Source organism: Anolis sagrei, chromosome 3 (assembly GCF_037176765.1).
Source record: "Anolis sagrei isolate rAnoSag1 chromosome 3, rAnoSag1.mat, whole genome shotgun sequence".
In the NCBI taxonomy this organism is placed as follows: domain Eukaryota; kingdom Metazoa; phylum Chordata; class Lepidosauria; order Squamata; family Dactyloidae; genus Anolis; species Anolis sagrei.
Genome location: NC_090023.1, coordinates 154294203 through 154306374, shown reverse-complemented (window position 1 = coordinate 154306374; position 12172 = coordinate 154294203). Strand labels below are relative to the sequence as shown.

The window sequence follows — 12172 nt, the reverse complement described above, 5'->3', positions numbered from 1 at the left end:
CATGCCGAGGAGCTTTGTCATCCATAGATATTCTCCCGATGAAATCGCCGGCATGTCTTTAAACGGAGAGGTAATAAAAGGCACCTGCCTTTTATTACCTCCCTGTTTAAAGTGGTATTATTTATCTACTCACATATTTGTTTTCTATCTGCTGGGTGAGCAGAAGATGAGGCTGGCGGCAGGCCCTCACCCCCGACCTAGGCTTGAACTACCAACATTCAATCAAGATTTTCTGCAGCTTAGCAGTTTAACCCACTGCTAAGCTCTGCTCCCTGCTAAGCCTGATGACTATACCTGAAATTGTCATGAATAACATTCATTGATCTCTCATTAAATATTGTTTGGGATCATTTTAAGAGATTCAGTACTCTTTGGCAATTATAAAGGTTTAAAATAATTTAAAAACTAGAGAGTAATTAAGGACAAACAACAGTGGCAATAATACCTTTTCAAAGACAATACTTACTAAACAACAATGGCAGTATAACCTTTTTAAAGATAAACGATGAATTAATTTTTAAAAAACAAAGTCCCAAGCCCTACTAGTAGTGTTCTAATTGCTTTTATTTTTCTCATGCAGAAATTCTGGGAAATTTCAAGGCAAATCCATGACTTTATCACGTGGAAGCAGGTTGAATGTCCTTTTGAGAAAGACAGGAAAATTCAGAGCTATCTGCTCACAGCACCTATTTATAGTGAAGAAGGTAAGGTTTTAACTATTCAAACAAAATAAATTTATGCCCATACAGCCTCTTTGTGTCTTTCACACTGTTTGTTACCTCTGGACATTACAGGTTTTAGATGGAATGAAGAGGAAAGGTATAATTTACATTGCCATCAACATAAATAAATAAAATCTACCTTGTATTCCAGGCTTCTAGAAGATTATGCTTTCTGTTGCTGGAATAACAAACCTAATTATATATATTTGTGAATCAGCTGTCGGCAAGAACCATTGCAGTGTAATAACAATGGGATCAAAGGGGGTAGTTATCTATGAAAAAATGTGGAAATCACAGTCAAAAATGTATTTTTACTTCACATTTGTTAAAATTACATGTTTTGATCTCATCATTGTAGAAAATATATGAAATATGTCATATGTACTAATCAATCCCCTTCCCTTCCCTCTTTTAGCTTTGTTTATTGCATCATTTGAAAGTGAGGGCCCTGAAAATCATATGGAGAAAGACAGCTGGAAAACACTGAGGTAATAAACCCCTCTTGGTTCCTTTCATAGGGAGAGCTATCACACATACACAAACACACCTGAGCTTTCAAAATACAATACATGGATCCACAGATACATTGAGCAAGGTAGAGGAGTATTAAAGTTTGCCATCTCTTGAAAGTGTCTTAAGGGTTTGGTAATGCTTGTCTCATGAAATCTGCTTAGATATACTCCAGCTAGAAATAAAATCCAAGCCAAAGAAATACTTCTCAGTCACTGATTTATTACATTGCCTTATAGTGGTGGTTCCCAACAGGCATCCATGGACCACCAGTGGTCCCCAAGAACTAAAATATGGTCCGCAGCCTCACTATTACTACACAGTTGCAACGAGAGCAATTGGTCTCACAAAACTCTCTTATAGTACCAAGGCAATGGGGATGTTGGGAGGGTAGAGGCTGACTACTGATGAAAGGCACGACAACAATCCTCCGGACTGCTACTTCTCCCTTCCCCTGAGTGGAGCTGTTCCATGTGGTGCCTGGAAGCAGGGGCACCTTGGTGTCTGTTTTTAGGGCTTTCCTGGGGTTATTTGGGGTGCTGGTGCACCGGGACTGTGGCGCAGCTGAGTGTCCGCTGCATTAAGATCACTTCTGACCACAAGGTCATGAGTTCAAAGCCAGCCCGGGTCGGAGTGAGCTTCCGACCAATTGTGTAGCTTGTTGTCAACCTTTGCAACCCAAAACACAGTTGCATCTGTCAAGTAGGAAAATTAGGTACCACCTATGTGTGGGGAGGGTAATTTAACAAAATTTAAGAGGCCATAAAAAAGACTCCAGCAAAGCACTCCAGCAAAAAGCATGCGGGGAATGCGGAAGTACGTCATCAGTGTTGCAGATGGACTATGAAAGCGAAAGCTCCCCTGGTGGCCAGAAAAAGTTAAATAGCCTCTGACTATCTATATCTATTGTGTGTCTTTGGCATTGAATGTTTGCCATATATGTGTACATTGTAATCCGCCCTGAGTTCCCTACGGGGTGAGAAGGGTGGAATATAAATACTGTAAATAAATATATAATAAATGCTGATTCAGAGAATTGAACTGGATAGACCACATCATCTCTCAATTATTAAATATGGTTTTCCTTGTGCAAGCAGATGGCGACTACTGGATAGCATATGTTCTGTATCATAAACTAGAGCTGATGTGGTCTACCCAATGCAATTTTCTGAATCAGCACCCCAAATAACCAAATCAAATCTAGTTGACCAAAAATGGATTCATAACCCTTTTGGTATTAATGTTGGAGAGTGGTCCCTGGTCAAAATAAGGTGGGGAATCTTATAGGATGTAGGATAGATTACATATTCGTTGATGCATTTTTAGTAGACGGGAACATTTTTAAAATGCACTCTGGAGTGGTGCAGTCCAGAATTTTGCCATCTCAACAATGTTCGACATCCACAATAGGACAGGGAGGTAAATTGCATGGTTTCAGCATGATGGAGGACACCTTTGGGTTTTTTTGAAGGTTCCTTTCTATTAAAACCCTGCAACTAGAAAAGCAAAGCAGCAGGTAAAGAGCTGGAGGTGCGATGATTGTTCACAGAACCTCTTCATTTTTGATATGAGAAGTGTTTTGACACTTTGGAACTGTCTGCCAAGAGATGTCCAGCCTTCATGAGAGTTCACACCTCTTGCAAAAGGATGAGAAAAGCTGCCCTTGTTTTTCTTGACAAGGCAGCCATAAAAAATGGCTTTTTCTACTTGTGAAGCAGAGAGCTAAACACAGCCATAAATAAAACAGACAAGGGATGGCTGAGTAAAAGAGTAATGAAAAGACTTGCACAGTTAACTATTGCAGATCTTATGATTTACCGCAATTTGTACAAAATCTAGCAATGTTGGATATAAAAAGACATTAAAAACAATCCTATTTTTCTATCCCCACCCCCTCTCATTTTTCTATCTCTTTTTTAATGCAAGGATTGTTTGGTGTTTTGTGTTTTTAATTGGAGTGTATTGTGAAGTTGTTTTCTTTTCACTGTAATAGGAAATATTAGTGTCCTATCATCACAATATCCTGCATTTTCACTTTAAACTCATTTTGTTTCATGCATAATATGAAATGTGAAGCACAGTAGAACAGCTCTGGATAAGCCAGCACTCAGGATCATACTGTATACAGGCCAAATCCAAACTCAGTTTACAAGAGAATTATGCTAACATAGACTTTAATGTCCATTTGGCTGGTGACAGGCCTATCTCACTATGCTTTCCATTTTATAATTCTCCCATGCCTCCTGACTTCTTCCATCTGCTTTCTTTCAACAAAATCTACTAAATTGGGGCAGAAAAAATAGCTGCCTTGTGCCTTTTTACAGGTAACAGTTCGAGGAGACCATAAAGTATTGTTTTTTGTGATTTTATTTTTGAAAGCACCCCATTATCAGTTAATTTGAGGGCAAGAAACCAGAAACTTAGTGTGGTTAAAATTATTTCCCGTCTCTCAAGGCTTCATGCATATTTAGGAACATATCAATATTCCAACTAGATGTGAAATAATCCGTGATAGCCAGTTTCCAAAGTCTGGCAGTGAATACCAGGTGATGCTGGCAAAATTACAGAAGGAAAAACTGTCAAAAACACCTGCGTATTCCTTGCCTAAGAAAATCCTATGAAATTCATGGGCTCCTCATAAGTTAACAGGCAACTTGAAGGCTCACACACATACACATACGCAACAAATCAGTAAACAGCACTGGGGTGGAATCAAAATGGTGCATATACATTGTAGACTTAATACAGTTTTGACACCACTTGAACTGCCATTGTTCAATGCTATGGAATCCTGGGAATTGTACTTTGGTGAGATACCAGACCTATGAAAAAGAGAGGGAAGGCTTGAGTGAGCGAAGGCAGGGAGGAAGACTTGGGCAGGTGAGGGGCAAAAGAAGGAGGAAAGTTTGGGTGAGCAAGGGCAAGAAGAAAGACTTGGATAGGCAAGGGGCGAAAGGGGAAGGCTTGGGTGAGTGAGGGGCAAAGGAGGAGGGCTTAAGTGAGCAAAGGGCGAAAGAGGAAGGCTTGGGCAAGTGAGAGAAGGAGGAAGGCTCAGGTGAGCAAGGGACGAAGGAGGAAGACTTAGATGAGTGAGGGCAGGGACGAAGGCTTGAGTGAGTGAGGGGCAAAGGAGGAAGGCTTGAGTGTGTAAAGGAAGAAAGCTTGGGTGAGCGAGGGGCAAAAAATGAAGGCTTGAGTGAGCAAAGGGCGAAAGAGGAAGGCTTGGGCTAGTGAGAGAAGGAGGAAGGCTCAGGTGAGCAAGGGATGAAGGAAGACTTAGGTGAGTGAGGGCAGGGACGAAGGCTTGAGTGAATGAGGGGCAAAGGAGGAAGGCTTGAGTGTGTAAAGGAAGAAAGCTTGGGTGAGCAAGGGGCAAAAGATGAAGGCTTGAGTGAGCAAAGGGTGAAAGAGGAAGGCATAGGTGAGTGAGGGGCGGAGGAAGACTTGAGTGTCCAAGGCTTGGGTGAGCGAGGGGTGAAGGAGGAAGGCTTGATGAGCAAAGTGCGAAAGAGGAAAGCTTGGGCAAGTGAGGGAAGGAATAAAGCTTGAGTGAGAAAGGGGTGAAGGAGGAAGACTTAGGTGTGTGAGAGCAGGGACAAAGGCTTGGGTGAGTGAGGGGCAAAGGAGGAAAGCTTAGGTGAATGGGGGAAGGAGGAAGGCTTGAGTGAGCAAAGGGCGAAAAAGGAAGGCTAGTGCAATTGGGTGGCGGGTGGTGAAAGACCTTGGCAGGCCATATCCAGCGTATCTATCCGAACGGATCTCCTTCTACGTCCCACCTTGGAGTTTAAGATCTTCCGGGGAGGCCCTGCTCTTGTCCCCCCCTCTATCACAAGTGATATTGGCAGGGACGAGGAGCAGGGCCTTCTCGGTGGTGGCCCCTCACCTATGGAATTCGCTCCCCGGGGAAATTATATCAGCGACATCCCTCCTTTCCTCTAGAAAGAAATTAAAAACATGGATTTGGGACCAGGCGTTTGGGCAATCTGGCAGATAAACAAAGGACTACGACGACCGATAAGAGTAGACAATGTGGAAAGAAGTTATGGACTCTGAGTTAGCGAACGCTGAATATGAGATTGGTTTATTGACTGTGATATATAATGATTGTTTTTAACTGTTATAACTGGTTTAATTACTGTCTTATATGTTATGTATTATTGTGTAGGCATCGAATTGTGCCTTTTGTAAGCCGCCCTGAGTCCCCCCTCGGGGGCTGAGAAGGGTGGGGTAGAAGCACACGAAATAAATAAATAAATAAATATCCAGCGGGCAGACAGTAGTTTGAGGCCCGTGGTTTAAGGTTCTTTGCTGGTCTGATCATCTATCTTTTTTATTTTCAGGACAACTCTCCTCAACAGAGCCTGAAGAGTTCAACATTGCTGCAAATTCTAAAGCACACACTACGAACATTGCTTTTAAATCATGAATTACATGGTTTGAGAAAGGCCTCACTGGTTGGGGCCTGTTTTGTATATACAATACCTTTTATGAATTACAAGAGAAAAAATGTGCAAACTTTTCCACATCAACCTTAAGGCACTTAAAATGAAGGATATTGTTGGTTTTTTTTAAAAAAAACTAAGAAATCAAGGGCAGGACCCTGTTCTCAGAGATGAAATGGACTGTGGGGGAGTGGACTTATGGTGATGTCTTATTGTAATGGCATCCAGATCTTTATTTTCATGTTTGATTACTTCCACCGAATACATGAATACTCTCAGATGGACTCAACACAAGACCGGTTCAGTGCGCCACCATGCCTTGATCCGCCCAACACTTTATGAATACGATTTCCATCATGTGGGACTGACACATTTGAAAAAAAACCAAGGTTTTCAAAGTCCTACAGAAATACAATAACAGTTTGCAGCATGAGCAGCGCTTGGCTTCACTGAACCACTACACTGACACTGGAACATGGAGTACCTGTCAACATACAATCCCGTTTGGATCACCTGATATTGCTTCTCCTGTTCTTTCATTCTTATAACAACAAAACAAGGAATGAAATCAACTTCTTAGTCACATCTCATTATTCCTTTGTTGCATCTAAAGGACGAGGTGTTTGCCTATGAGAGTTCATATCATGGAATATTAGGTGTCAAGGTACTGCCGGTTTGCTCTTTTTTTGTTTCAAAGTACTGTATTTTTCATTTGCTCTTGTTCTGGATTTTATTCTCATTGTTCTGGGCACCCCACCTCTCTTTTGGATGCTGCATTCCTTGCCTCTCTGACTTGTTTTGAGCTCTTAAAAGAAAGAAAAAAACTCTTCTAAGGGTCACTTGAGACAGTTGGAAAATTTCAGCAGTATAGCTTTCCCTGGACTGTTCCAGTGTAGAGCGTAAAGGCTGGCATTTGTTGCATATTTGAATATACACTTAATGAGGAAAAAAGCAGCCTATGGAGAAGACTAAAGGTCCTTTCACACTATACAGCTGTAGCACTATGATCCCCTTTAACTGCCATTGTTCAATCTTATAGAATCTTAAGATTTGCTTACGGAGCATTACTAGAAATCTTGGAGAGCTTTAGGGCCTCAACATTTTTTGTGTGTGTCAGAAGCAACTTGAGAAACTGCAAATCACTTCTGGTGTGAGAGAATTGGCTGTCTGCAAGGATGTTGCCCAGGGGACATCTGGATGTTTTACCATCCTGTAGGAGGCTTCTCTCATGTCCCCACATGGGAAGCTGGAGCTGACAGGTGGAAGCTCACCCTGTCTCGTGGATTTGAACCGCTGACCTTCAGGTCAACAGTTTAGCTGGCACAAGGGTTTACACCCATTGCGCCACCACGGCTCCAACAAATTATAAATCACAAAATTATATAAAATACAAACATGGCAGTTAAAGAGGAACTGTGAGGATGTATTTGCATAGTGTGAAAGACTCCTAAGACAAATCTTTCCCGCCAGTTTTCCAATTTTCTGTGGGCACAGGCTTGGATCCGACAGGTAGGTTACCTGAAAGAGATTTCTCCTCTCACCCTCTTCATTGCTGCATATGATCCCTCCAAAAACCTTAGAAACCCAGGTTTACGAACATTGTGCGAGTGTGTAACATCCTGTTCTTTGGAATTGTAAATTGAGCATAAGATGCATTGAATGAAGCAAATGCACACAAGAGATATTCTCAGTGGTTTTCCCTAGTCTATCTGATACAATTAAAGATCCAGCCCATGACCACTTTCTGAAAAGGCCTTATTGGGTTATAGGTGGCTTCAGCTTCAAGCCAGTGTGTTTATTTTAATAGGGAAAATTCAAACACCTTATTCCTCTACGTGCCAGCCCAAGAGGTTTAGGACAGGTCATATTTCACTATTTCCTTTTGTCAGTTGCATAGAAACAGACCCTCCATTGCAACAAAACAATCTGGTTGCCCCCAGTTCAGCACAAAGATCCTTGGTCTCCTTTAGCCTGGCCTTAAATCACTGTAGCAGCAAGACTGCTCCCCTCTTACATCAGAAGATAGTGCCTTACAAGGTAATAAAATTATGTAGTATACCTTCTTCTTCAACTCTTGAGTTGGAAGCAAACAAAATAAAAATATGGATGTTTTTATTAACCAGCTACAGCTTTGTAAATAAACTGGAATACATGGCATGTGAACTAGAGTATACCTGTCTCTCTATCAAGAATGGTGCAGCCAAACTTATTTTTGTTACATGGTTTGACAAGGTAAAATGGAGCAGTTGGCAGGTCTTTCTTCTCCCCAACCCCGCAGTGCAGTTTGACTAGTTCGTAGGACTCTAGTTTACGTTTATATTTTGTTTATCAGGGATTTTAATTGAGAGTGGAACAAGGTGTACAACTGTCACAATTTCAGTAAAGGACGAACCAATCAACATATTCTCCTTTGGCTAACTGAAATCAGCTGGTGGATGCCATCTGCAATGTCACAACAGTAGGCAGTTTTGAAAAGGGTTTTCTTGAATTTAGGTGAGTTTGGTGATGATGGTTAACCTTTCATACAGTGCCGTGTTTGGAGAGAGTTTTCTGGCTCTTTGCTTGACTTCCATTCATAAGCAAATTGACTATCACTCATGGAAAAGTGTTCATATGATAGTTTGTAAGAGCAATTTCCTCAATCAGGCTGAATAAATTATTGCAGTTCCAAATAATTTAATATGAACTCACCTTTCAATGTCGAACGCTTACTGAAATGTTGATCCTGCCAAAAAAAGGTGATTGGGATTAAATGGTTCATAAATTAAGTAATATTTTTGCGTGAACTGCTTCTAGTCAGGAAATGTGAATAAGACTGTCAGTTTTCCAGTGATTTTTAATATGTGCAAGTGTCTCAGCCCATATTCATAGAGCCACCTAGTTAAAATAAAAAATGCACACTCTATAGAATTGAAGGGCCTGATGTTCAATAAAGCTCTCTTTAAAATACTTGGCCAAGTCAAATAAGATGTTGGAACAATCTCTAAAGACCACAATTAGAAACATATTCTGAATTCAATGAGCAAGCCATTTTTTTTACTTTGTGTGCACTTAGCCATATTAATTCACTTCTTCGTTTGGTTTCAGGTTTTTACTTTTCTTTAAAAATTAACTCAACTGGGTTGTTGTAGGTTTTTCCGGGCTATATGGCCATGTTCTAGAGGCATTATCTCCTGACGTTTTGCCTGCATCTATGGCAAGCATCCTCAGAGGTAGTGAGACCTCACTACCTCTGAGGATGCTTGCCATAGATGCAGGCGAAACGTCAGGAGAAAATGCCTCTAGACCATAGCCATATAGCCCAAAAAAACCTACAACAATCCAGTGATTCCGGCCATGAAAGCCTTCGACAATACATTAACTCAACTGTTTCTATCCAGCTTCTGTTGTTTCTTAAATCCAGAGACAAAACCTTACCATGATTACTACCATCAATACAATCTTTAGAATAATTGGTAGCTAAACATTTCCTAAACACCTATTAATTTTCTCAGACAATTAAAACGAGACCTCACATTGGACCATGAATACATTTAGATACCTGCAATTCCACGTTTAAAATCAATATATGAAAAGCTTTTTCATGTCCAGCTTTCCCTTGATTTCTAATTAATACAATCCATTTTACAACCAATCTGCTTTGCCAAAGCATTTTTCTATTTATACTAAAATGGTTCAGGGAACAAATCAACACAAATGAGTTTTAAACATGGAAATGAAATTAATGCATACAAGAGGACAACCCCACAGTGACAGAGAATTAGTGGCTTTGTTTATTTGTGACTTGCTGCTAGTCTTTCCCACGCTGAAGTATTGATTTTCAGCCCTGGAGTAAAGAGAATATTTATACTGTATTATTACAGTAGGGTTTTTTTGCACTTTTCCGAGATGTCCTAGCTAGCAATGTTGTCAAACACTATGAAAGGGATTGTATATCAGCTTTGTTAATGTATTTAAAATTTACAAAGGGATGCTTTAACTTTCAGAGGTATATATTTGAAATGCAATTCTGAAACATTTTTGTGTATGCATATTTAAGCAGAAAAAAAGCTTTTACATGAATGTGCACTCCAGTGGTCCATTGGTTCTAGTATTTACTTGAAAAAGTGCCATTTCTTCATGTTTTTCTGTTACTATTTTCTTTTCCTTTGGTTTGATACATTCCTTCAACATCTGTATTTCGTTATTCAGAGTTGAATTGCTGCATATAAAGCTGTACCATAAAGCAGGATATTCTGTGTTTGACTTGATGTGCTTGCATTAATAAAACCGAAATTGCTTCAGCCAGGCTACGTTGATGCAATTCCATTACTATTAAACATTGGGGTTTCCACACGGCAAGGTGATTGCTGTTTTTTCTTTGTGTTAGAAGCTACTTGAGAAACTGCAAATCGCTTCTGGTGTGAGAGAATTGGCTATCTGCAGGGATGTTGCCCAGGGGATGCCCGGATGTTTTATTATTCTGTGGGAGGCTTCTCTGATGCCCCTGCATGGGAAGCTGGAGCTGACAGATTGCAGCTCACCCTGTCTTTCAGATTTGAACTGCCAATCTTCAGGGTAGCAGTTCAGCCAGCACAAGGGTTTAACCCATTGCGCCACTGCGGCTGGGTGAGATGAAGAGATTCTGGGAGTAATTTATAGCATCAATGCAACTGTGGGCACAGGCATAATTATTAATTCAGTGTTTGCCTTTCAAACATTATATAAATAAAAATGTAATGTTCGTTTGTGGGATTAATATAACTCAAAACCCAATGGACGAATTGACACCAAATTTGGACACAATACACCTCTCAGGCCAACAAGTGACTACTCATAAAAACTGAAAAACACAGCAGAAGAGACTTGAAAAAACAAAAAAACAAAACAACATTACAACCCATGTGCAAAACCACATATATATACACACACAAAATACATATACACAGACTGGGCCACAGCAACGCATGGCAGGGGACAGCTAATCTTTTAAATACCGAGACACGCCTTCAAGCGATAGCCACCATCAATTGGGAAGGGGGGGGGGATGATGTTGACTTACTATACAGAATTATACGATGAATGAGATAGTATGCATGCAGCCTTAAGCACACAATGATTGAGATCCTACATTCACCAGGTAGGATATAATGCCCTTTTTGTTTGGCTTTGTGTGCTCAGACTCTGCAGCCTCTAAGCCCTGGCCAGGACCAGTACTAGTGGGAAGAAGACAGGCCAGACCATGCCAGTGATGGAAAAATGTGGTGCACTCACCCATTAGAGCAGGGAGGCCAAAGCTAAGGCCCGCGGGCCAGATGCAGCCCTCCAAGGTCATTTACCCAGTTCCTGCCCTAAACTTTACCCTTGGGGTCGTTCTAAATCTGAAATGGCTTGAAGGCATATAACAACAACAACAATCCTAATTAACTTGACCTCCTCTTCAGCCAAAAGCATACCTATACTTCCCATTAAAATGCTGAATTGTTCTTTTTAAATATTGTATCATTGTTCTTTTATTTATGGATTTTTTTTGTACTACAAATAAGTTATTGCAGTGTGCATAAGAATGTGTTCAAGTTTTTTTTTAAACTATAGTCCTGTCCCATCTGGTGGTCTGGTGGACCATGAACTGGCCCTCTACTTAAAATATTTGATCCCTTCATTCATGTAAATCCTTCTTAAGTCTCCCAACCCAAAGCCTGGACCAGTCACACCTTCACTGTTAGAATTGCTTCACTCTTTTCCCCTTCCTGACTGTTTAATGACAGCAGCCACTTCTAAAAACTGGAAGATTCTGGGGGAAGATTTTAGATGGTGTTCAAAGGGCTTCAGAATAGTACCTTCTGACCTATCCTAAAACAGACATGTATATACGAGCTATATTTACATGCCTGTATGTCACTAACAAAATTCTAGCTGCTCTCTTTTTCAGTCAAAAGATCTAGTTTGATAGAAATATTTTTCCAGTGGTGATTTTTCTACCCAATTATGAGTAATAATAATAATAAATAATACACTTTATTTGTATACTGCCCTGTCTCCCCAAAGGGACTCAGGGTGGCTTCCAACATGTAAGGCAAATATTCAATTGCCGGAAATAAACCATACAGACAATTATATAGAAATAATTGACAAGTACATTTGACAATATAACACAACCTAATAAACTTAATAGACAACAACAAATAGAAACATAAAAATACCAAAAAAATCTACTAAAACATATTAAATGTAAGGAGTAGGTTTATGCTCATATTTGATGTGATAGGTTTGTGGTGTACCAGTAGCCTTTTGTGGATGACCAGTATCCCTTAATGTGTTCTGCACTTTTTTGATTCTTACATCTTGTCAGGCTAACAAACAGATTGAGAAAGATTTATAGTACAGCACTGAGCACAAACACCAGGACACTACTCAGATGTGAGCAAGATGGTCATGAGACTGAAGTTGGCAGTATCTGAACACACCAGAAGAAGGGGCACAAATGGAGGGCGAAATGGAGAAACCTTTCAAGAGGAA

At 40.3% G+C, this 12172-nt stretch overlaps 1 protein-coding gene across 3 annotated transcripts in view; it reads left to right on the top strand.

The window, feature by feature from the left end:
• RASGEF1A (RasGEF domain family member 1A) overlaps positions 1–8893 on the top strand; it is a 376938-nt gene extending 368045 nt beyond the window's left edge. For all 3 annotated transcript variants that reach the window (XM_060769048.2, XM_060769047.2, XM_060769049.2), the window contains 3 exons: positions 581–704; positions 1138–1210; positions 5573–8893. In XM_060769048.2, coding sequence (XP_060625031.1) covers positions 581–704; positions 1138–1210; positions 5573–5597 — 222 coding nt within the window. In that variant the 3' untranslated portion in view covers positions 5598–8893. The remainder of the gene's footprint in view (positions 1–580; positions 705–1137; positions 1211–5572) is intronic.
• Positions 8894–12172: the final 3279 nt, after the last annotated feature.